At 37.3% G+C, this 22,783-nt stretch overlaps 1 protein-coding gene and 1 long non-coding RNA gene across 13 annotated transcripts; one reads left to right on the plus strand and one right to left on the minus strand.

Moving 5' to 3' along the window:
• Nucleotides 1–13,643: 13,643 nt before the first annotated feature.
• Nucleotides 13,644–15,480, minus strand: LOC110944152. Its single transcript, XM_035990071.1, has 3 exons — nt 15,102–15,480; nt 14,849–14,947; nt 13,644–13,687 (listed from the first exon to the last, which is right to left on the minus strand). Exons 1-3 carry the CDS (start codon nt 15,478–15,480, stop codon nt 13,644–13,646), a joined length of 522 nt encoding a protein of 173 aa, XP_035845964.1.
• Nucleotides 15,481–16,684: 1,204 nt separating this feature from the next.
• LOC118492424 lies at nt 16,685–22,627 on the plus strand. 12 transcript variants are annotated; one of them, XR_004893648.1, is made up of 13 exons: nt 16,685–16,969; nt 17,247–17,413; nt 17,485–17,555; nt 17,806–17,858; nt 17,949–18,173; nt 18,685–18,814; nt 19,678–19,833; nt 19,903–20,000; nt 20,283–20,384; nt 20,458–20,618; nt 20,699–20,795; nt 22,157–22,244; nt 22,504–22,627. It is a non-coding gene; the product is annotated as an uncharacterized LOC118492424 (long non-coding RNA). The 12 variants fall into 12 exon arrangements; XR_004893649.1 differs by having other exon boundaries at nt 20,533–20,618; XR_004893653.1 differs by having other exon boundaries at nt 17,738–17,858; nt 20,283–20,618.
• Nucleotides 22,628–22,783: the final 156 nt, after the last annotated feature.

Consider the following 22,783-nt stretch of genomic DNA (forward strand, 5'->3'; position numbering starts at 1 on the left):
TATACTCGCCAATACTTTTGTATTGACATTATTTTAACGTATGTTGCAGGACTAGTTGAAGCCTACATCAAATCAAGCTAGGAAGTCTAGAAACTCACCTAAAATCTAGGTTGTCGGATTTGAATTGTTCGAGAGGACAAGAAATCTGTGATGACTTATGTGATTGTATTATTTGTTAGTATGGGATAACGAATGTAATAAACATTATCGCAATATAGTTGTTATGGATTCTCTTGAGCAATCTGATTCGCCTAGTGCCGCGCCCCGATGATTCCGCCATCGGTTGGGGTGTGACAGATTGGTATCAGAGCCATAACTATAGGGAATTAGGCAAGACTCGACCTAGTCCGGGTCGACGTCTTAGAGAACGACCTAGTCTATAGTCTAAGCACCCACAGGCTGCCTCGTACGAACCCAGTAGGGTTTGTATTGCGCCTACCTGATGCTTCTGGTCGAAATTGCAAAAACTATGACTTTGTGTTTACCCCGCATACTACAACTTCACACGAAGAAGCCTTTCCTAAGGCTGGAATGCTACTTAGCCTTTCCTAAGGCAGACAAATACACATGTTTTCAAAAATACTCGCATCTCACAACCGAGCAATCCAGTCGAGACCAGGTGTTAAAACCAGTAACTCTCGATAGGATTGCTCACTCAGCGCATTTTTCTAGCACGAGAATCTTTCGTTGAGTCAGGAGTGACATCCATACCTCGACGAAAGCCTCCCTTTCGAAATTCTAGTGGAGCTCTCGGATTCATTCGATGAGCATAACCACAAATTGGGAATGAAACTGTTAAGTCAGGGGTGAAACCCGTACCTTAATGAACCGTTCCACTCCCTAAAATATTTTTCAAAAAGCTCTCTCCAGGGACTCGACCATCACAATGACTCGAGCCACGCGATGACTTGGAGGATGAATGCCATGAGCTGCATCCTAGTGGAAGCATAAACCTCCAGAGTCAACGCGTTTGCACGAACTTGTTGAGTGTGATTGAGTTACCTTGGGTAGTCGACGCCTAAACACCCGAGGCATTCCGAGTATTTTACTAAGCCTACAACCCGCCGGATTTACGATTTGATGAACTCAATTATGTTTTATGCGTTTAATCGCGATTATCGATTTTTCGCTCCCTGTTTCACAAAACGCACAACTCGCACAGCCATCGCAATCCAAAACAAAGACCGGATGTTCGCAACAAAACTAATGTCTAATTACCCGCTTTTCTCTCGCATTCTCTCTCTCAACGCGTCCTCGCGCATTCTAAACCATAATATATGTGTGTAAGTATGAACTACAACTATCTATATCTAAGTACAATCAAGACATTGTGTGAAAATCTAGGAAATTTCGTGTCTCCTATGTGGCTCCTATGTGAAGTCTATTTATATTGCACGTTACAAGTTTCGACCGCGCTCAATCACATCGTAAACTCGAAATCATTATGATCGAATCTCATTCCAAATCTCTCTCTCTGTCTAGATGCCTTCCAACAACTCTATCTCGAGATGAATAGCTAGGAGAAGAGCCAAACGAAGCGCCGATAAGAAGATGCCTCGCTTGTGACCAAGGAAGTGGTCAAGCTCATTCATCAAATTGTCGCTCAAGTGCACTCTCTCAGCAACGCTCGAGCCGCGAAGGACTCTAAGACGGAAGAGCCGCAACCTACTTTCCTCTACAAACACTTCAAAGCCTGTGATCCGATGGAATTCACAGGTGAAGGAGGTGTGACCCAACTGCTCCAGTGGTTCGATTCTATCGAAGTCACCCTTCGACAAAGTGGGTGTCCCGATAGTTTCTGTACAACTTGTGCTACCGGGGTATTTCAATCACGAGCACTCGACTGGTGGACCGCCGAACGCAACAAACGTGGGATCTCCGTAGCTTACGCCCTCTCTTGGGACGAGCTGAAGGAACTCATGAAGGAAGAATATTGTCCACCCCACGAAGTCCAGAAGCTAGAAAACAAATTTTGGGAAATCAAGCAAACCGAAGGTGACAATGCTGGCTATACGGCAAGGTTCAAGCAGCTTCGTGCAATCTGCCCAAGTCAAGTTGACACTCCAAGGAAAGCCATCGCGAAGTACCTCCGCGGCTTACCTGAGAGTGTGGGTGATTTTGTCGAAGCTGCAAGGCCTGCTACCATCGAAGAAGCCTACCGTTTAGCCGCAGAGATCAACAGTAAACGAGTCTTGGACGGGTTCTTCTCCAAGAAGCCTGTCAAACAAGCTCATCAAGCAATCATCATCAACTCATCCAACGATTCCTCTGGCGAATCGGTCGATGGTTCATCTGACAGCTCCTCTGAAGGTTCTTCTAAGGATTGCTCCGACAATGTCTCCGTCAAATCATCAGGAAAATCCGACGACACTGCATCATCTCAGAAAGCTCAACCTAGCCGCAAACGAAAGACCGTGAGCCCAGACTCTTCAACAACTGGGCTGCCGCAACCCGAACCTCTCCGATCAGTACTAGTTCAACCAAAACGTGCTTACAATGGGCCTCATCCCCTGTGTTTCACGTGCACGTATCATCACCCGCCAGAAGCAAATTGTCGCTATTGCACAAATTTCAACTTGTATGGTCATCATACACAGCACTGCCGCGCAGGACCGCAACTCTGAAGGGAGTCAGCAACAACCGCAGTCTCCGTAGGTGTCCTCCACAGCAACGTTATTTTGCTTCTAATGTTGTTGTAATAATCCGACTTATCGCTATCGTTTTCTTTTATGTGTGGAGCTTGTTTCATCTATCGTCGCATGTGGACTCTATTTCTCTCATACTCGAGCACCATCTAAACGCTAGCACTAAGTACTATATAATGTATTTTACCCTTACAACACTCTTAGAATGAGGTACGATGTACGTGCAAGGAACAACTAATCGCGGGTGCACACGGGATTACTTTGATCAGTGCACGGAGATCGTAGTGAAGTTCTAATGGTGCCATAACGTTTAAAAGCATGGTCAAGGGTCTTGGCCATGTCAACAAAGCGTGACACCAAAGCACGGGGCATAAGTAGTAGGGGTAACGCAAGGTGTGCTTTACCATACTACCGAAGCTTCGTGAAGAAAGTGCCATGTGGAGTTGAACGTTATTAGACCTATTATATTATAATGGTTATTTTCGACACAATACAAATCGACCGCAAGGCGTAACAAAACTAAATCGCATCACTGCAGGACTTCTCGTAAGTCTGCGTACGCAACACAATTGCCACATCGATGGACTTGGGTAAGTTCACCCCGAAGAGCAATTGGAGCAACGCAGGACTGGACGCGAGTCTACTTCGCAACTCAATCGTAGTTTTGCTAGATCTATCTCGTAATCAAAATCACTCGATATGTGGCTCGAAATCGCAATCGCATCATGTGTTTATCTCGCAATCTCTAACGCTGGCTATTAAACTATTGTGTGAACTTCTACCGCCTGGTGTGGATCGCTTATTGTGGATCGCTAGACGAGTATCGAAAATCACTCGCCGCTTTTCGCTTTAACGCATTTCGCGCCTATTTTATCAACTCGATACTCTCATCGCGTGTCGCTATCACTCATCGATACTCGTGTTATCTGTGTTATGTTAGCACGCACGACCTCGCTTCACGAGACAAAACGAATAGGGTCAAAACATGATGGTGTTTTGACCATATTAGCAGATTTTCGTGGAAAAAGGCCATGTGGGCTAGCATTAGTTACTGTTTGTGGTATAATCAACTCAATCGAATCTCATATCGTTCGCAACGCAACAATCGTCACTTATCAACTATCAGGGTCTATTGCCTATCGATATTCGGTTATCGCTTGGAAGTCGTCGCAGTTGTGTAGAATTAGGGCACATGACATCGCTTCACGGGACAAAACTAATATGGGAAACGTGGTGTTTTTCCATGTTAGCAACTCTCGTGGAAACATGCCATGTGGGTTTTACGTGGGAACAAATCGAAATCGCATCTAGTCGAATCGAAAATCGCGTCATTCGCTATCGCTTATCAATCGTCATCTAACCCTGTGTGCCATATCAATGTTTCGTATGATCGAACTACTCGCACTCGCTATTTATGCTTTGTTGCATCCGACTCGCTCCCATTCACGACTTGGTCTGGAACGAAATTCTACCTGTGTCTTGTCGACGCACGTGACACCGCCTCACGAAACAGAGGTAATATGGGCAAAACATGGTGGATACGCCGCTGGTACTTCCTATAAATAAGTGTTTTAATCATATTAGCAAACTTTCGTGGGAAAGTGCCACGTGGGGCTCGATGTAAATTATTTTTCCGTACTGTTAAAGAAAATCAATTTTTTTTTTTATAAAATTTTGTTAAAACCGTTGGACAAGTGAAATTTCCTTACAACATGGAGAAAACATCGGATCAGTTTAGCTCCATGCCCAATGGAAGTTTCATAAGTCCAGTTTTTCCTTGAAACTTTTGCAATGACAAAAAAGAAATCTTCCTGAAAACGATGGTTCGACAATCGAGTTTCAGCTCGAACTCACGTTGTAGGAAAATTTTCTTAAAACTTAGTTTGCCGCCGAATTCTTTTAAAATGTACAACTCAAAATCTGTTATCAAACTAACAAAAACCCTTCCCCTAGCGCTGGTATGGACATCGATGCAGTCAACGCCGCGCCATGAGAAGATTTTTAACTTCGAAGATTAATCGATTATCGGAAAATTTAAAACGTTGTGGAATCGTTTTTGTGTTGGATATTCAAGTCGTATCTTCTCATCCCTCTCGCTCGTCAAATCTTAATCGATCGCTCGCTTATCTGGACGCTCTTAATCGCATCAACTCTTACGACCCTACTATTGGATTAATTTCGGGACGAAATTTCCTAAAGCAGGGGAGACTGTAACAACCCGCACTTTCGTGCATTGTTACTTCTCGATACACTCGTTACGCCTAGCACCAGAGATTGGGATCATAATGTAACTATATCAGATATATCGCTAAATCGAAGTATAATCGAATAATTACGCATATTCTATCGTTATTACAAACCTATTTTCATAAATTATAACACTCACGATGATGTTGAGTGAGGGCTTAATCTACCCTCCTCGATAACCGTGAGATGTCAAAACGTAAACAAGCAACGCTAACAAAGACTATCGGGTGCGTACCATGTCTCCAGCCATCGTGACGATGACGGCAACACGAGCAAGTAGTGCCCCGATAATCATTGTGGCACATCACGTCGAAGAACGCACTCGAAGGCACGCGTAACTCGATCATCACACCGAATATTGGATATATATATATATATATATATATATATATATATATGCGACCCTTTCATGATTAATTATAATAAATAAATAAATAAATAATATAAATATATGAATATATGGCCCAAACAGTCGTAAACGCACCAAAAACGAGAGTCGAAGGGCTTCCGTACGGACGGGCCAGCCAAACGGCTGGGCCAGTCGATCGAACGGACCAGCAGATCGGCTGGGCCGGCCGATCGAACGGGCCAGCCGATCGGCTGGGCCGGCCGATCGGACAGGCCAGCCAACCGGCTGGGCCGCCCGATCGAACTGGCCAGCCGATAGGCTGGGCCGGCCGATCGGACAGGCCAGTCGATCGGTTGGGCCGGCCGATCGAGCGGGCCAACCGATCCAGCCCACTTCTCCTCCTTTACCCTCCTCCCTTGCCTATAAATACCCCTCATTCACCCCAAACCCTTGTTGTTACTGCTGCTGCTCGACCAAGACGTCCCAACCCCTTAATCTCTCGATTTCTCGCGATTCTTGTATGTTTTCAACCCAAATCTTGTACTTCCTTGATCTATATGTATTCTTTCATCTTTCTACCTTTCGATTTTCGACTTTTAACCGTGAAATCAACGGATTTGGAGTGTTCTAGGGTGATGTCACCATGGAGTTCTTCAAGAGTGATGTCATCCCGAGAAGAACAACTCAGATCCGAAAGGTTTCCATACGATTCTACATAAATCCCGTCTAAATCTATGTTTTCTAACCAAGTATTGACATTATTTTAACGTATGTTGCAGGACTAGTTGAAGCCTACATCAAATCAAGCTAGGAAGTCTAGAAACTCACCTAAAATCTAGGTTGTCGGATTTGAATTGTTCGAGAGGACAAGAAATCTGTGATGACTTATGTGATTGTATTATTTGTTAGTATGGGATAACGAATGTAATAAACATTATCGCAATATAGTTGTTATGGATTCTCTTGAGCAATCTGATTCGCCTAGTGCCGCGCCCCGATGATTCCGCCATCGGTTGGGGTGTGACAGACATCATCATCGCCATTAATCTCTCAGATGAAGAACAAGGCTCATGTGTGGATTTCCACATCATCATCTCCATTAAATCTCTCAGATGAAGAACAACCAGAAGAACTGGTCTTTGAAAACAAGAAAAAAAAAACACACATTACGACTACCTGGCTGGCGTCGGACGGTGGCGGAGGAGACGGCGGCGGCGGCGACCAAGGTTTAATCTCCGATAAACGAGGGCAGTGATGATGGCGGTGATGATGGCGGCGGTGGTCACTACCCCCAAATCGGAGCGGTGATGATGGCAGCGGTGGTCGCCGGAGTAGGAGTGGGGGGGTCGCCGGAGTAGGAGTGGGATCGCCAGAGTATGAGGGTTCGCCAGAGTATGAGGGTTCGCCGAAGAATGAGGCTGAGGGTTTCATCAGTGAAGATGATGAAGATTTCTTCATCAGTTAGGAGAGAGATGAAAATGGGTTTCAAAAAATGAAGTTCTGCTATTTGAATAAAGGATGAGAGAAGAGAGAGACAATAAAAAAGAGGAATAGACATTTCTGGTGGAAATAAATGAAGAGAGAGAGTGTGAGAGATTAGACATTTGGGGTAATAGACCAAAACACCCTTTTAGTTGGCATAATCTGATTGGTTGAAAGTGGTTCTCGTGGTTCTTACAACTGGAGGTGGTTCCTATTTTAGTGGCTCCCTATATATATATATATATATATATATATATATATATATATAGAGAGAGAGAGAGAGAGAGAGAGAGAAAGTATAATGTACTTCAAGGCTTAACCTACATTAACATACATGACAAAAAATATAACGTGCGTTATTATCATAGAACGTGCGTGATTATAGTCCCATGCGTGATTATGTGGTCCCATGCGTGATTATACCCCTGATCCAACGGTTACCATTGTCTCCTACGTGATGTATGATAAGGCTTTTTGTATGTTAACCTTACTCTATATATATATATATATATATATATATATATAGGGAGCCGCTAGAATGAAAACCACCTCCAGTTGTAAGAACCGCGAGAACCACTCTAAGCCAATCAGATTAAGCCAACACAAAGGGTATTTTGGTCTTTTACCCCAAGTGTCATATCTTCCCTCTCTCTTCATTTAATATATATCTCTCCTCTCTCCTCTCTCCTCTCTCTTGTTTTAAACACCCCTTCTCTCCCCAGAATCTGTTTTAAACACCCTCTCCATCTTTTCTTGGGTGGTTTTTGTGGGGGAGACCGATGGTTTTTTTGGTAGGTGTTCTTGAAAATATTGAAGATTTGTTCACCCATCATATCCCCACATCTGTTTCACCACCATGAGAAAATATTGAAGATCTGTGTCACCCACCATGAAATCTTTGGTGCTCTCTCTTGAAGATCTGTTCTCCCATCATTCCGCCGCCCACAAACACCCTCCTCCGCCGCCCAAAAACACCCTTCTCCGCCGCCCACAACCACCCTTCTCCGCCACCTACAACCTACCGCACCACCCTGTTGATTCGATGACGATGACGATGAACGGTGGTGGTGGGGGGTGGCCCGATCTGTTTCACCCTGTTTCACGGCGGCGGTGGCCCGATCTGTTTCACGGCGGCGGTGGTGCATCTGTTTCACGGCGGCGGTGTTATGTCGTTTCTTCTTCTTCTGCTTGAAGCCGTCGCCGGGTTTGGTGGGTTTGGTGGTGTGGCAAAAGAGATGATTTGCATCTGGTGGTGGTGGGTTTAAACGGGTTCAGGTTTGTTTTGGTTGTTGATTTGTTGGTTTGATCTGTTGGTTCAGGTTTGTTTCGAATGTTGATATGTGTGTTGATTTTGTTGGTTTAATCTGTTGATTTGTATGTTCTATTGTTCTTGAATTTGATGGTGGTATGTTGGGGGTTTGATTTGGGTGTTCTTGAATCTGATGATGGTTTTTTTGGTATGTTAAATGGTTCACGTTGATTTTCTGTTGATATTTTGATCAGTGAAGTATGCTCGTTTTTTATCGGTTCGATTGGGTGGCGATGATGCAAAAAAAAAATCTAGATTTTAATGACGATGGCGCGGCAACGATGGTGGAGGGTAGGTTTTTGAACCTGCAACCCCAGTTTGCAGCCTTTTGATTATCCGAAAATCTGAGCCAAACCCCGTTTTTTTCGAGATACACTTTGTTTTGTTTTTTTCCCCCTAGTCGATGACGATAACCATATATCTGAGACATCTCCCAAGTAACGATTTTTTGGGTGCGTTAGTTTTTGCGTAAAAAGGTTTTTGTTAAAAAAAAAGTTAAACCGTAAACTTTTTAACGTAAAACGTAAAAAGTTTTACGTAAAACGTAGAACGTAAAAAGTTTAAGTAAAACGTAAAAAACGTTAACGTAAAAAACCCGAATTTAAAAATGTTAACGTAAAAAACGTTAACGTAAAAAAAAACGGCGCGTAAAACGTAAAAAACGTTAACGTAAAAAACCGGGTCGTAAAACGTAAAAAACGTTACCGTAAAAAACGGGCGCGTAAAACGTAAAAAAAGTTAACGTAAAAAACCGGCGCGTTTTACGTAAAAAACGTTAAACGTTTTACGTAGAACGTAAAACTGGCGCGATTTTCTTGGAGCGTTCGTTTTTACGTAGAACGTTAAACGTTTTACGTAGAACGTAAAACGTAAAAAGTTTAACGTGAAACGTAAAAAGTTTTACGTGAAATGTAAAACGTAAAAAGTTTACGTAAAACGTAAACCGTAAACTTTTTTTTATCATAAAACGTAAACTTTTTTGACGTAAAACGTAAAAAAACGGCGCGTTAAAACGTAAAAATTTTAACGTAAAACGTAAAAAAACGGCGCGTTAAAAAGTAAAAAATTTAACGTAAAAAAACGGCGATTTTCTGTTGCGTTCGGTTTTGCGTAAAAACGTTTTTGTAAAAAAAAAATTAAACCGTAAACTTGTTAACGTAAACCGTAAACTTTTTATCGTTAAACGTAAAAACGTGAAGCGTAAAAAGTGTTACGTAAATTTTTTCGTAAGTTTTACGTAAAACGTAAAAAGTTTTTCGTAAACTTTTTCGTAAGTTTTTCGTAAATTTTTTTCGTAAACGTAAACTTTTTCGTAAGTTTTTCGTAAAACGTAAAAACTTTTACGTAAAACGTAAAAAGTTTTACGTAAAACGTAAAACGTAAAACGTAAAAAGTTTAACGTAAAAGGTGAAAGTTTTAACGTAAAACGTAAAAACTTTTACGTAAAACGTAAAAAGTAAAATTTTTAACGTAAAATGTAAAAAGTTTTACGCAAAACGTAAAAAGGGTACAAAAAGGGGCGCCTTAAAAAAAGTGAAAAAAACGGCGCGTTTAAAACGGCGTGTAAAAAAACGACGCATTAAAAAACGTGGAGAAACGGCGCGTTTTTAAAAAGACGACGCTTGAAAAAACGGCGCGTAAAAACGCGTAAAAAAACGGCGCGTTAAAAAACTTCGGAAAAACGGCGCGTTAAAAAACTTCAAAAAAAACGGCGCGTTAAAACGGCGTGTAAAAAGCGTGTAAAAAATTTGGCGCGTTAAAAAACGTGGAAAAACGGCGCGTTAAAAAAACAACGCTTGAAAAAAACGGCGCGTTAAAAAACTTTGGAAAAACGGCGCGTAAAAAACGTGTAAAAAACCGCGCGTTAAAAAAACGCCGATTGAGAAAAACGACGACTTAAACGGCGCGTTAAAAAAACGCCGATTGAGAAAAACGACGCCTTTAAAAAACGGCGCGAAAAAAGGCGCGTGAAAAACGGCGCGTAAAAAACGGCGCGTGAAAAACGGCGCGTAAAAAACGGCTTTAAAAAACGGCGCGTTAAAAAGCGTCGTTAAAAAACAGCGGGTTAAAAAATCGATGCGTTAAAAACGGCGCGTTTAAAAAAACACCGATTGAGAACGGTGCGTTAAAAAACGGCGCGTTAAAAACGGCGCGTTAAAAAACGGCGCTAAAAAACGGCGTGTTAAAAACGGCGCGTTAGAAACGGCGTGTTAAAAAAACGCCGATTTGAGAAAAACGACGCCTTAAAAAAAACGACGCGTAAAAACGGCGCGTAAAAAGCGGCGCGTGAAAAACGGCGCGTAAAAAACGGCGTTAAAAATGGCGCGTTAAAAAAACGGCGTTAAAAAACAGCGTTCAAACGGCGCGTTACGCTTGAAAAACGACGCGTAAAAAAAACGTCGCGTTAAAAAACGGCGTTAAAAACGGCGCGTCAAAAAAACGTAAAAAGTTTAACGTAAAACTTATATTGTAAAAAGTATAAAAATCTTTTAAAAAAAATCTGAATTTAAAAATGTTTTTAATAAAGAAATTATGTTTAAAAAATAAAAGTAATAAAAAGTAATTAATGAATAGGACAAAAAAGGTAATTTAAAATTAATATATATATAAAAAGACAAAATAGAGTTATTTTACTTAAATACCCTTTTGGATTATAATATTAAAGACATAATAAGACAAAAAGCTTTTAATATTAATTACTTTTAATCACATCCATCCATCTAGTTGATCTAAGGGCCATAAAGTGGTTCTCATGGTTTTTACAACTAGAGGTGGTTTTTATTTTAGCGATCCCTATATATATATATATATATAAAATCACGCACGTTATATGATAATAACGCACGTTATATTTTTTGTCATGTATGTTAATGTAGGTTAAGCTTTGAAGTCCATTATACTTTCTATATATATATAGTATGAAGGTTTTGTTTTCACGAAGGTGAGCGCTTTCCTCAGAATCTCACCCTACATGTATGAAAAAATTATGACCATTTAAAACTGAATACTATGTTTAAAAAGATTGTACCGTATGTTTAAAATTTGTAATCACTTAAACTATTGAAATTATGTAAAATTACCTTTTTTTTCCTCCTTACAGGTATTATAATATTGTGTATATTCGTGTATTTATATATAGGGTTTGAATAAAAAAAGATTAAAATCTTAAAAATATCAGAAGCAATCCCGTTCATCGGTTTTGGTATCGTACGGTGATAAGCGCGCTACGTCAAAGAGGGGGTGATTAAACGGCTGTAAGGGTTACATATGGTCTCTTTATATATGATAAAGGGTTACACATGGTGTTTCACACATATGGGTGTTCGATTTTTCTTTTAAAAGTAAAGCATTACTATGCTCAATTATCTTATTGTATAATTTTTTTATTTGACTTATAAAAAAGGTTACGAACATTTAAAAAATAGGGAACTTGCATGTTTTTCTAATTGACTTATAAAAAAAGTTACCTACATTTAAAAAGATAGGGAACTTGCATGTAAGTGGCATGTGTGTATTTTTATTTTTTCTGGACACTTTTACCCTATTTTTCATTGACACTTTTGGCATGCTCTCCATTCCTATCATTCCTAACGTACACTCTTTTATTTTAACCCTCCCATATATATATTAAAAAATGCAATCAATGAATTTAATTATGGTTGATGTATGTGTTAGTGTATACTAGCTTTGTTGACGACGCATGGTAAAACGAAGCAAATGACAATGTAAAACCAACGTTATTTGAAAATAAAGCTATTGTTTAGAAAACCAAACCTTCATAGTTGGTTTAGTTCATCATGTACCATTTTGAGTACCTTCGTTTATAAGAAAAAAATATACAAAAATGTTTAGGAAAAAAATTAAGCAAAACTATGTGCTTAGTTTTTTAGACCATATATTTTGCCCGCATGTTAGAGCAGGTAACGTGGTTGAGACTTTATCAGTATCATATTTTGAATTTGAATTATATTAAAAACTTTATCATATCATATTTTGAATTTCAATTGTATTAAAAACCAAAAGGAAAAAGAAAATGGGAAATGAAGAAAGGAAAAGAAGGTTGTAAAGAGGGGGAATTAAACCCGAGTCCCTCAATCCAAATACAAAAAGCCTATGCACCACGTCACATTTTGTGTTTTTTTATTTCCGTTTGTAGATAAAATAAGCCGAATTGTGAAACAGAAAAAAATATGCAGGTTAGTGTATGCCACACGACATTCGCAGATTGGGCCACCACCAACCTCTGCCAACCACAACAAACCACCGTCCACTTCGTCCAATGAAAGGCAAGAACTATTCATCAAGCTTCTCCAATCATATGTATAGTTTTGCTGGTGTTGCGCGTTGCGGTGATACAAAGTAAATAATAATATAAAAATACGTTATTTGAAAATAATGAAGTATGTTATTTAGAAAGCCAAACCATCAGAATTTGTTTAGTTATAATCATACCGTTTTACTATACCAAATAAATACTCTATTTTAAATACAACTTCATTTTTAACAAAACTCATACAGGAATGTTGAGGAAAAAGATTAAATACAACTACATACTTAAGTTTTTAGAAACAAATTAACGAAGGTTGGTTATTAAAGAAATATCTAATTAATTGATGAAGGAAATATGATATACAAAAAAGGAAAAAGAATTAATAAAAGAAAAAATAAATGAGAAAGGAAATAAGGTTTTAAAAATAGTAAAATAAAATAAAAATATGCTAAAAATTAAACTAGATATAATAAAAATTACTATAATATTAAATAATATAGTATTAAAAAAGCTATAATAAAGTTTATTATTATACTTACTTTTAAAAACATGTTTTTATTTTTTTCTTTTTTAAAACCATATATCTCCTTTACTATTTTTTAATTATTCGTTTTTCTTTTTTTTAAATATATTAATTTATCAAACAATTTGATACTTCTTTAATAATATCATGTTGTATGGTTATGTGCGAAGGCATTGAGAAACAATGTAGCTTGAAGGTTTAATGTTTGATTTGAGTTTTATATCAAAGTATCTTTTTTTTTTAAATCTTTACACTGAATAATTATTCAATAGTTATGTGTGCTTAAAAGAAGATCAAAGCACTTGTAAAATAATACTAACTCTATATTTAAATGTATAAACAAATAAAATAATACATTGAAATGATATAGCTTTTGCGGGTTACCAACAAATGCCCAACGCTTTCAACCAACGAAACTGATACCCGTTCAACCCAATGCAAATGCAACAACCCAACATGCCGTTCAACCAAATGCTATATCAAATGCAGCAACTAATGCAAAACCCGCTAAATATATCATATCAACCACCGCCACAAGCACATCCAACACAAATCAAGGAACAAGATGATGACGTAGAGGTTGTGCCAGAAACGCAACCTGAACCTTCAAAAAAGGATACTCCTCCACCAATGCTTAGTTGGCGCCTATGTGACGGATGATCCCTTTGAGGACTATCCTCCCATACCCTTTGTTCTTAAAACTCAACAAATGAATACAACCACAATGATTGAGCAATAATCATCTAACTTATATTTTGATTGAAATCATAACTGTTAGTTCCACCCGTTATGACCTGAGTTGTTTTGATCCAACCATTCTAACCTAACTCGGCTTGTCCCACATTGATCAAAAATCCTGGATCTATCACAAAAAAAAAAAAAAAAAAAAAAAAAACTAACTGATACTATCCGAACTACATTATTTTAAATGTCAAATTTATTCTTTTAAGACCATGTGTAGTGGTAGAAGGTTATAATGCCCCCACCATGGGGCATTATACGACACGTGGCGTCCTAGTCAGCAAGGGGGCATTATAGCAAAAGTGGTGTAGTGGGGCATTATGCCATAACCCCCATTCAATCATTTTACAATCATTTCCCAATTATTTTTTTTAATTTAAAACATAAAAAAAACTTCATTAATTTAAAAATAAAAATTACATTACTTGAAAAAAAACTGAAAAAAAAGAAAATAAAAAAAAAACAATACTAGAAATAAAAAAAAACATCCGATTAAATTAAAAAAAAAAAAACTAGTTTTCGTCTTCGCTTTCTTCACCCTCGCCCACTTCGTCTTCCTCGTCCTCCGTTTCTTCCTCTCCCTCAGGTGGTACGTACCGAACCGACCATGCGTGGTGTACCAAATCAACCATTAACTGGGAATGGTACGGTTCGTAACGCAACTCTCGCGCATTATTCACTCTTTCTTCCATTGACGCCTGCGGATGCTCCTGTTGAACGGCTTCTTGCACGTAATTCTGGCATATCGCCTTTCCTTCGTCTTCCAAAATCATGTTGTGCATGATTATACAAGCGTACATAGCATCTCTCATTTTTTGCTTGCTCCATGCACGACAAGGATTTCTCAAGTATTGCCAGCGTTGTTTAAGAACCCCAAAGCATCTCTCAATGTCTTTTCGTGAAGACTCTTGAACCTTTTTAAAGTATGCTCTTTTGTCATCAATAGGATCACTAAACGTCTTCACAAAAATCGAATACCTAGGATAAATTCCATCGCTCAAATAATATCCATGGGGGTAGTAGTTTCCATTTGCGTAAAACGACGCTTTTGGAGCTTTGCCAGAAATCCACTCCTTTAACAACGGCGATTGTTCAAAAACATTGATATCATTGCATGACCCGACCACGCCAAAGTAAGCCGACCAAACCCAAAGGTCCTGTGAAGCAACCGCCTGAAGAATAATAGTGGGTCCTTTTTGGTCACCACGTGTGTGTTGGCCTCGCCATGCAGTCGGGCAGTTATCCCAACGCCAATGCATGCAATCTATGCTCCCGATCATACCAGGCAAACCATGCTCGGCGTTATGTACCTCGTAGATCTTTTGAAGGTCCTCCCATGTAGGCGTTCTAAGATAACGCGCACCGTACACATCAATTATACCTATATAAAAAAAATATAGATAAACATAAGATTCAAAAAAAAATTTCTAAGCATACTCGTCGTTTAAAAAAAATAAAAGTAAAGTATAAGAATTATACCGCGACAAAAATGTTCCAAGCTATCTCGTGTTGTTTTCTCCGCCATTTTTAGATACCCGTAAATCCAAGTGCCCCTCTCGCATCCGGTTTTTGTTTAAAATAATCGTAGTTCGCTTCCAAATCGTTGACTATGCGTAGAAACAACCGCTTACTCATTCGGAAACGCCGCCTAAAAAATTCGTTTGAGAATGTTGGCGCCTCGTCAAAATAATCTTTCATCAAACGATCGTGTGCCGCGCGTCGGACTCGTTCAACATAGCCTCTTTTATTTTTTTGTGCTTGGGGCCGACTAGAATGCTTGACATATCGCACCACTAGTTGACATGCACTCGTAACCGCCTCTTGCTCGAGCTCCTCATCGGTCGAACCATCACCATCCGCAAAATACTCGTTGTAGTAAAAATTTATCATGGATGAAGAACTAGGAGAATCCATTTTTTATAAAATGGTGGTATTTTTTTAGAGAGTTTTTGAGAGTTGTGGTTGAAAATGAGTAAGATTTGATTGAGTTTGTATATATATATATAAAGGAAAAAGGTTAAAAAAAAAGATTATAGCCGTTAAGGCTTTTGATTGGTTGGTCAACAATTGTTTGGCGTTTTAATAGTCACGCCGGGGGAATTTTTTTTCAAAAAAAACGCCGCAAAACGCCCCATGTAATGGGCTTTTGGGCGTTTTCGGGCGTTATAATGCAATTTTTTTTAAAAAAAACGCCCCACTACGGGCAGTCTAACAATTGTGTCCTTAACCCCCAACAACATCAAAACATATTGGGGTGAGATAAAGATTAGGGACCATATTAGGTCTTGGGTTCGATTCCCACAAGGGGGTTTTCCTAGATATATTGGATTTCCTCCAAATTGGTGTATAGGCATCATAGGCTAGTGGATATGGATATGATCGTGTGGTTACCCTGATGATACGATGATACTCCAATGATCCTTCAGTGATCCAATTTTGTCATAAAAAACACCATTTAATTCTTTTCTCATAAATTGTAAATGGACCCATTAATTTATTATGTATTAAATTTTTTTAATAAAATCTAAACACAACTAAACTAGTGAAACTTTAACACCATTTTGATAAATATTTTTTCCATAACACCATTATGGGAAAAAAAAACTCGCCTTCAAAGCATCATGAATTATTTGAGTTTTGTAATTTAGTTGAATTGAATGAATTGAATTGAATTGAATATTTTTTTGAGCCACTATTATTCGTTGTTGGCCTGTGGCTGTCATCATCGTTTCATGTCCGTTTCGAATTCTTGAACGTCAACCGGTGAAGCTGATTGGTGTTCCAATATTTTGGATAGCGGTGTTTTGTTTTTTTTTAATTTTTGTATCCTTCATCGGTGCTTGTTATATTAAACCATGGTGTAATTGACACTTAATTTTTCTAACGAGTTTATTAAAAATATTGAAATTGTATTTCTATATTAAGGTTTTGCCTATATATGGTGATATTAGTTGGATGGTAAAATCTATCTATTATACTAAATGAATTCTCTTAGGCCACAAGGCTATTCTTAGCCAATCATTTTGATGATGTGGACATGCTCTAAAGGCTGATAATTCACTATGGGCGGCAATCTCTTTTCCTCTATACTCCATCAATCCTTCTCATGTACGTTTCTTCAAACCGCCATCTCTCTCTCTTCTTTTTCCATTTTTATTTCATCTTCCATACACGCACATTATTCACATTCATCTTCCACCGCTTTCTCTCTCATCTTGATTTTCAGAAAATACTGATTCCAATTTTAGGGTTCTTCCATTCCAGTATTGTTGATTGCATCTATGGCGATTTTTCAAATCCTAGGTTTTCCATCTAAGTCTAATTGATGACAGGGATGTTCGTGTTCAACTACAGACCATCAATTCAAAAACCCTAATCATCGGTCACCTGGTTGATTCCGAAGGTTAGTAATTTCTATCTGTAGATGCATTTTTTATTATATTTCTGCTATGATTCGTGTTGTCTGTTTTTGTGGTTATAGTGTGTATGATGTATATGGTTATGTGATCTATAAATTTCTCTATTTCCAGTGTTTTTTTTTCATTTGTTCATTTTTTTCCATCGTTTAGGGTTTATAAACAATATTTTTGTTTCGGATTTATTCATTGTTTAGGGTTTTAGAAACTTGATTTGTGTTTCACATTTGAATAATTCGCCGGTTCGATTTGTTCATCGTTTAGGCTGAGTGATGGAGCTGGTAACAAATCAGACTTTCAATCATCGTTATTTAGTGGGTTGCAGTTGCGATGGGGTCGATTTAAAGGTGGCACGGTGGTAGATTTGAGGCAAATCTAGGTCACGACAGAAATTGAGAGCACTGATCAACAGAGAAGCCATGCCCGTACAGGTTTTTCCTACTCATTCTCCTTATTTATTAATAAATTTAAACATAAATATCATATCAGCAATTATTTTCAGTGGGAAAAGTTTGTCCAATTGTGGAAATTGAAGCTAGAGACCATATCTGGTGTGCTAAATACCTCCTTGAGGTGAACCATCTAAATTTTCATAGTTCTTAACTATGAAGTATTCAGACATTTTATTTCAATCATAATATACAAGATTCTTGGACACCTTGCTGAGTCTTTGCGTTACAAGCTTTTTCTCCCAACCAATAAAATGCTAATCCATCATGATCTAAGTTGTCATTAACGGTTTATGAGTTTAATAGGTCTAATAAAGCAGGTAAAGCTTGATAAGAATCTATCAGTTGATGCTATGTTGACCTGTTTTCGCCAGCTTGCTATGGTTTTCTGAGGTTTGTTATGGACAATGGAGCTAAAGGGTTCGAGGTTTGTAAATATATGGTTATTTTTTATTTTCTGTGTTGTTTTTATGGCAAACTATTACATGTGTTAACACTATTTGTTCACTACTCTCAGGTGATTGTTAGAAGAAAGCTTAGGGCCTGGCGTGCACTATGATGATTGATGGTCTAAGAAATAGTTTAACTCATGCATGGTAAAATTATAGGGGGGTTATTTCGGTTTTATTGGGTTATCATGAGCCCGACTTATGGTGTTAAAAATGTCCGTTGGAATATTAATATTTGGGGCCCAGCTTTGCGTTTACATCTGCCTTCTTAAAAATGATATCGCGGTCTACAGGTCATTTCTATTCTCATCTTTGTATTAGCAGTTTATCAAACCTAGAGGAATTAGGTAACAGTTGATTGGGATATTAATCATACGCCTGTTCTTTTCGTTAAGAACTCTAAATGCAAAAGTTGAGTCTTGAAATTTTACCTCATTGACCTGGTAAAACTTTTTATTTTGTTATTTGTACTGCCATTTACTTTGTTATTTGTACTGCCATTTACTTTGTTATTTGATCGATTATGCACTTCTTTATCTCAAATCAATACTGATTAAAGTTTGCATTCTCCTGCAAAATTGGTGAAGCTGAGATAATTCTGTGTAAACTGGGAAATTGAAATTTTGGTCTCCACAGATAGTGTAAAACAGTATTTAAACTATCTGAATAGGCCTATGTCTCATCCTATGATGTACACACTTGAACTCTGGTTGTTTTTAAAAATAACACATAATATAAAGTATTAGTTTATTATGGATAAGGCATGGTTTAATGTTGTTTCTAATTTGTTTTTTTTCCTTGCAGTAGTACTTATGGAAGTATACCTTCCCTATTGGGACATAGGTGTGTAGTACAATCATCTATACCTTATATTAAAACAAAACATCTTTGGCCACTTGGCATTCACTTATACTACTCATTGCCTGTAATCAAGGTCAGTTTATCTGCTATTCTTATTTTATTTTTTCCCTCTATTTCATAGTTTAATTGTTGAACACGTGAAAACTAATTGTAAGTCGGACTTAAGACCCTCCAATTGTGTGCTAGGTTCTGATAACTTTAAATAATCAATTATAAATACCACCCTGATGTTAATGCTTATGTTTGTTTAAATCTTATGATCCTGAAGATATGATTATGTTTTTTTCTATGTGGAAGCATGTTCTAGAGTAAATTAGGGTTCATAGTTAATATATTATAGTTGGGCGCTTTCAGTTTCATATATTTAGCCATACACAAGCGTACATATCGAGTTGATTGATGGAATTATTGGAAAACTAATACTTTAGTGATTTAGCTTCTTCATGTGCTTATGTTTATCTGCAGTTCTAGGGGGTTGCAAGATAATAAACAAAGGTTTATTTGATATAACTAAGCTGTTTATATGCCTCTGTTTTAATTTATTTACAATTGAACTTTTTCTTAATTTAAAAGATGTTTGCGATCCCTTACGGTTAATTAGTCAATTGTCACTTAATGCTCTTTTGATCTTTATATGTATTGAACACAAGTTTTTTGCATAGGGTTGTCTTTGGCTATATCTGTGGTTTGATGATAGCAACTTGGTGCAATTCGTTAGAAATATATTTGTTGCGGGTTCAAAAATATAAAACCTTTTCGTTTTTATAACGTTAAGTTTCATTCAGAGTGTTCATTTAAACCTCTAGGGATCAAGTATTTACAAAACATTACTTCAAATATCATGATTACATGAAAGTTAGTAATTTTTTTTCACTAATATGCTCAATTATTTGCACAATTCTCTGGTAATTGAACATGTCGATGATTATGTGGCAGTTCCTGCAGCAGGTGCACTTGGTATGGGTGACCAATGATCTGCTCAAATTCCAAATGCTTAGTGGGCTGGTGACATGGCATCACCGTTGCTCAAGGTGCAAGTGGTTGAAGGTTAGACTCAACGATATGAGAAGACATAGATGTGGCAGAATATAGGTTGGTCTTTGTGTTGTCCATGATCCTTATATTTGAAGTTAGTTGATAATTAATATATATCGTTCTTAGTTTGGCCATACTTAAAAAAAATCACCAGACTTGAAGCTTGAAAGAAAAATCAAAATTCGAAACTGGTTTGGCTCTACGCGGATGTTGTAGTTTCAAGTGTAAGTTCGATGTCTATGGATTACTGAATTCGATTGATTCTGATTAGTTTAGCCTAAATTATATATTAACTTCTTCTAAATAAAATGATTTAAGATAAGATAAGCATTTACATGAACATAGGCGACTTTGACCCAATGAAACCTGCTCGGCCCGTTTGAATCATTTATCTTTGACTACGTTAAAACATTGACCATTTTATTAATTTCTTTTATGTTAACGGAGGATGTCACGTTCACACATTCTTTAAACCGATATCTCAAAATTTATATAAAAATTTGCAGATGAGGAACGGTTTTGGGAACCGGTGGGCCAGGCCACACTATACTATGGAGGGCATATTTATGATGGCTATGAGTACGCGATGACGCCACTCAATGACCCAAGTATGTATGCTGCAGCTTATAGAGCTTATCCAATGTATGTCATTCATCAACAAGTCAACTAAATGAGATGTAGGCATGCCCTTAAAAATTGTTTAATCGCCAAGTATTAGCTGGATAGAATCAACTTTAAAGCTACATCATTTACCAGCATGGCCAAGCAGAGGATTCTCTTCAGGCTTTAGTACCAGCCTTCTTAATACCTCACCACCTAATTGACTCGGTTCAAGGGAGATGGTAAGTTATTGAGGACGTGTATGTGATACATAACTTCTTAAAACTCTTTAAATTATCTCACAAATTTAACTACGCTACAGGGCATGAAAATTACCAGTAGTTAGTGGGTTGAGCTGGAAAACGGGTGCCGATGGAAATGGGTTATATTTTGGTACGGCTAACAACCGGCCGGGTTGGGTTAGCTCACTAACTTTTTTTCTATTTTTTTATATAAATAACTAATGCATTATTATGATTACTAAAACAATACTATTACTATTACAATTATAATTACAATCTAACTCTTTTAATAAAAAGATTAAGGCGTGTGTGTCCATTGAATATAGAGTTTGAGCAATCTTCAACCCATTTAAGTGGTAGCTTTTAGTCGAAAAAACATGCAGTTTTGGGCAGTTTTTAGTCGAAAGCAGAAAAAACGTGCTGGGCAGTTTTGTCGAAAAAAACTGGTTTGCAGAAATAAACATGCAGAAAAAAACCGGTCTGCAGAATTTATTTAAAACGTTGCATATTTCGTCGAAAAAAACTACATTTTGTTGGGCATTTTTCAAGCAAAAAAACAATCAGTTTTGGGGTGTTTTTAGTCGCAAAAATCTGCAGAGTTTTGGGCAGTTTTTACACGAAAAATTGCAGAGTTTTGGGCTGTTTTTAGTCGAAAAGACATGCAGTTTTTGGGGGTTTTTAGTTGTAAAAATCTGCAGATTTTTTGGTAGTTTTTACACGAAAAAACATGCAGAGTTTTGGGCATTTTTAGTTGAAAAAACTGCAGTATTTTGGGCAGTTTTTTTCCGGCAAAAACGGCATTTTTTTGTCAAAAAAAGCAGCCGTTTTGGTGTTTTTTGTTGAAAAAATTGCATAATTTTTAAAACAAGAACAATAAACATAAACTTTGATTCATTTATAAAACGCTAATATATGATGCTCATGTCTTTTTAAATAGATAACTCAATCATGAGTCATAGGGTGAGTTTGATGGAACTTTAATATTTAACATGCAAACTTCATCGTGTCATTTCAATGTATTACCCGATTTAATTGTCTTCTTGCCTTTAGTAGTTTTTTATGGTTTTACTTCGATATGCCCTAATTTCATCCCTAGGGTTCTTACTTCATAGGTTATACTATTATTTTCCTCATAATTTGTTCACATTACGTAATATATTTAGTCAGGCATTTGATTTTAATGGTCACTACTAATTTCCATGTCAAACTTTGTATGAGATTTTGATAATAAGAAGTTAAAAATTGTGGGTAATAAGTATGAGATTCTGGTAAAAAAAGTGTAGGGAAATTGATTGATCATGAAATTCCTTAATATGGATCTTCATCTATTTTATTTTCAATCTGTGTTTAGTTAATTGATTGTGGGCAAATTGAGCTTTAACGAGACGATTTTATTGTTTTAACATGTTCGTCTATATCTTCTTTCTATATAGAAGGGTATTAATTCATTTGAAAAAACAAATAGAGAGAAGTCGGTGTATCTTAATATTCTGTATTCAGACTAACTGATTAATTTGGTTAACCGAATCTGATTTTAGGTTTGGAGTTGAGCAAGAGTACACTTTGCTTCAACCAGATGTGAAGTGGCCTTTGGGATGCCCTGTTGGAGGCTACCCTGGTCCACAGGTACTATTCATCATTTTTTTAATCAAATTTGACACACCACTTATACATATAAAGTTTAAAATATTTTGGACAAGAAGCTTCAGTTTTGATCCAAACCCATTTTGACATGCCCATTTTGCCACATATAGAAACAACAGTTGTTATTTTAATTAACTTATATATATATATATATATATATATATATATATATATATATATATATATATATATATATATATATATATATATATATATATATATATATATATTAAAACTACAGGGTCTATACTACTGTGGTGCTGGAGCGGATAAGTCATTTGGAAGAGACATATCAGATGCACATTACAAGGCTTGCTTATATGCCGGAATTAACATCAGTGGAACCAACGAAGAAGTTATGCCTGGACATGTTTTTTCCTACTAATTCTCTATATTTATTAACTAATTATTGTGATATCATATACAGATATATCATATCAGTAATAATTATTTACATTGGGAATTTCAAGTTGGTCCAAGTGTGGGAATTGAAGCTCGAGACCATATCTGGTGTGCTAGAT

Source organism: Helianthus annuus, chromosome 5 (assembly GCF_002127325.2).
Source record: "Helianthus annuus cultivar XRQ/B chromosome 5, HanXRQr2.0-SUNRISE, whole genome shotgun sequence".
NCBI classification, from domain to species: domain Eukaryota; kingdom Viridiplantae; phylum Streptophyta; class Magnoliopsida; order Asterales; family Asteraceae; genus Helianthus; species Helianthus annuus.

Coding starts and splice junctions, on each gene's coding strand:
- LOC110944152 (XM_035990071.1), bottom strand. CDS start 15,480: ATGGATTCTCCTAGTTCTTCATCCATGATAAATTTTTACTACAACGAG. Junction 14,948..15,101: donor AGGGGCACTTGGATTTACGG/GTATCTAAAAAT, acceptor TTTTTTATATAG/GTATAATTGATGTGTACGGT. Junction 13,688..14,848: donor CGCCGAGCATGGTTTGCCTG/GTATGATCGGGA, acceptor TTTTTGTGATAG/ATCCAGGATTTTTGATCAAT.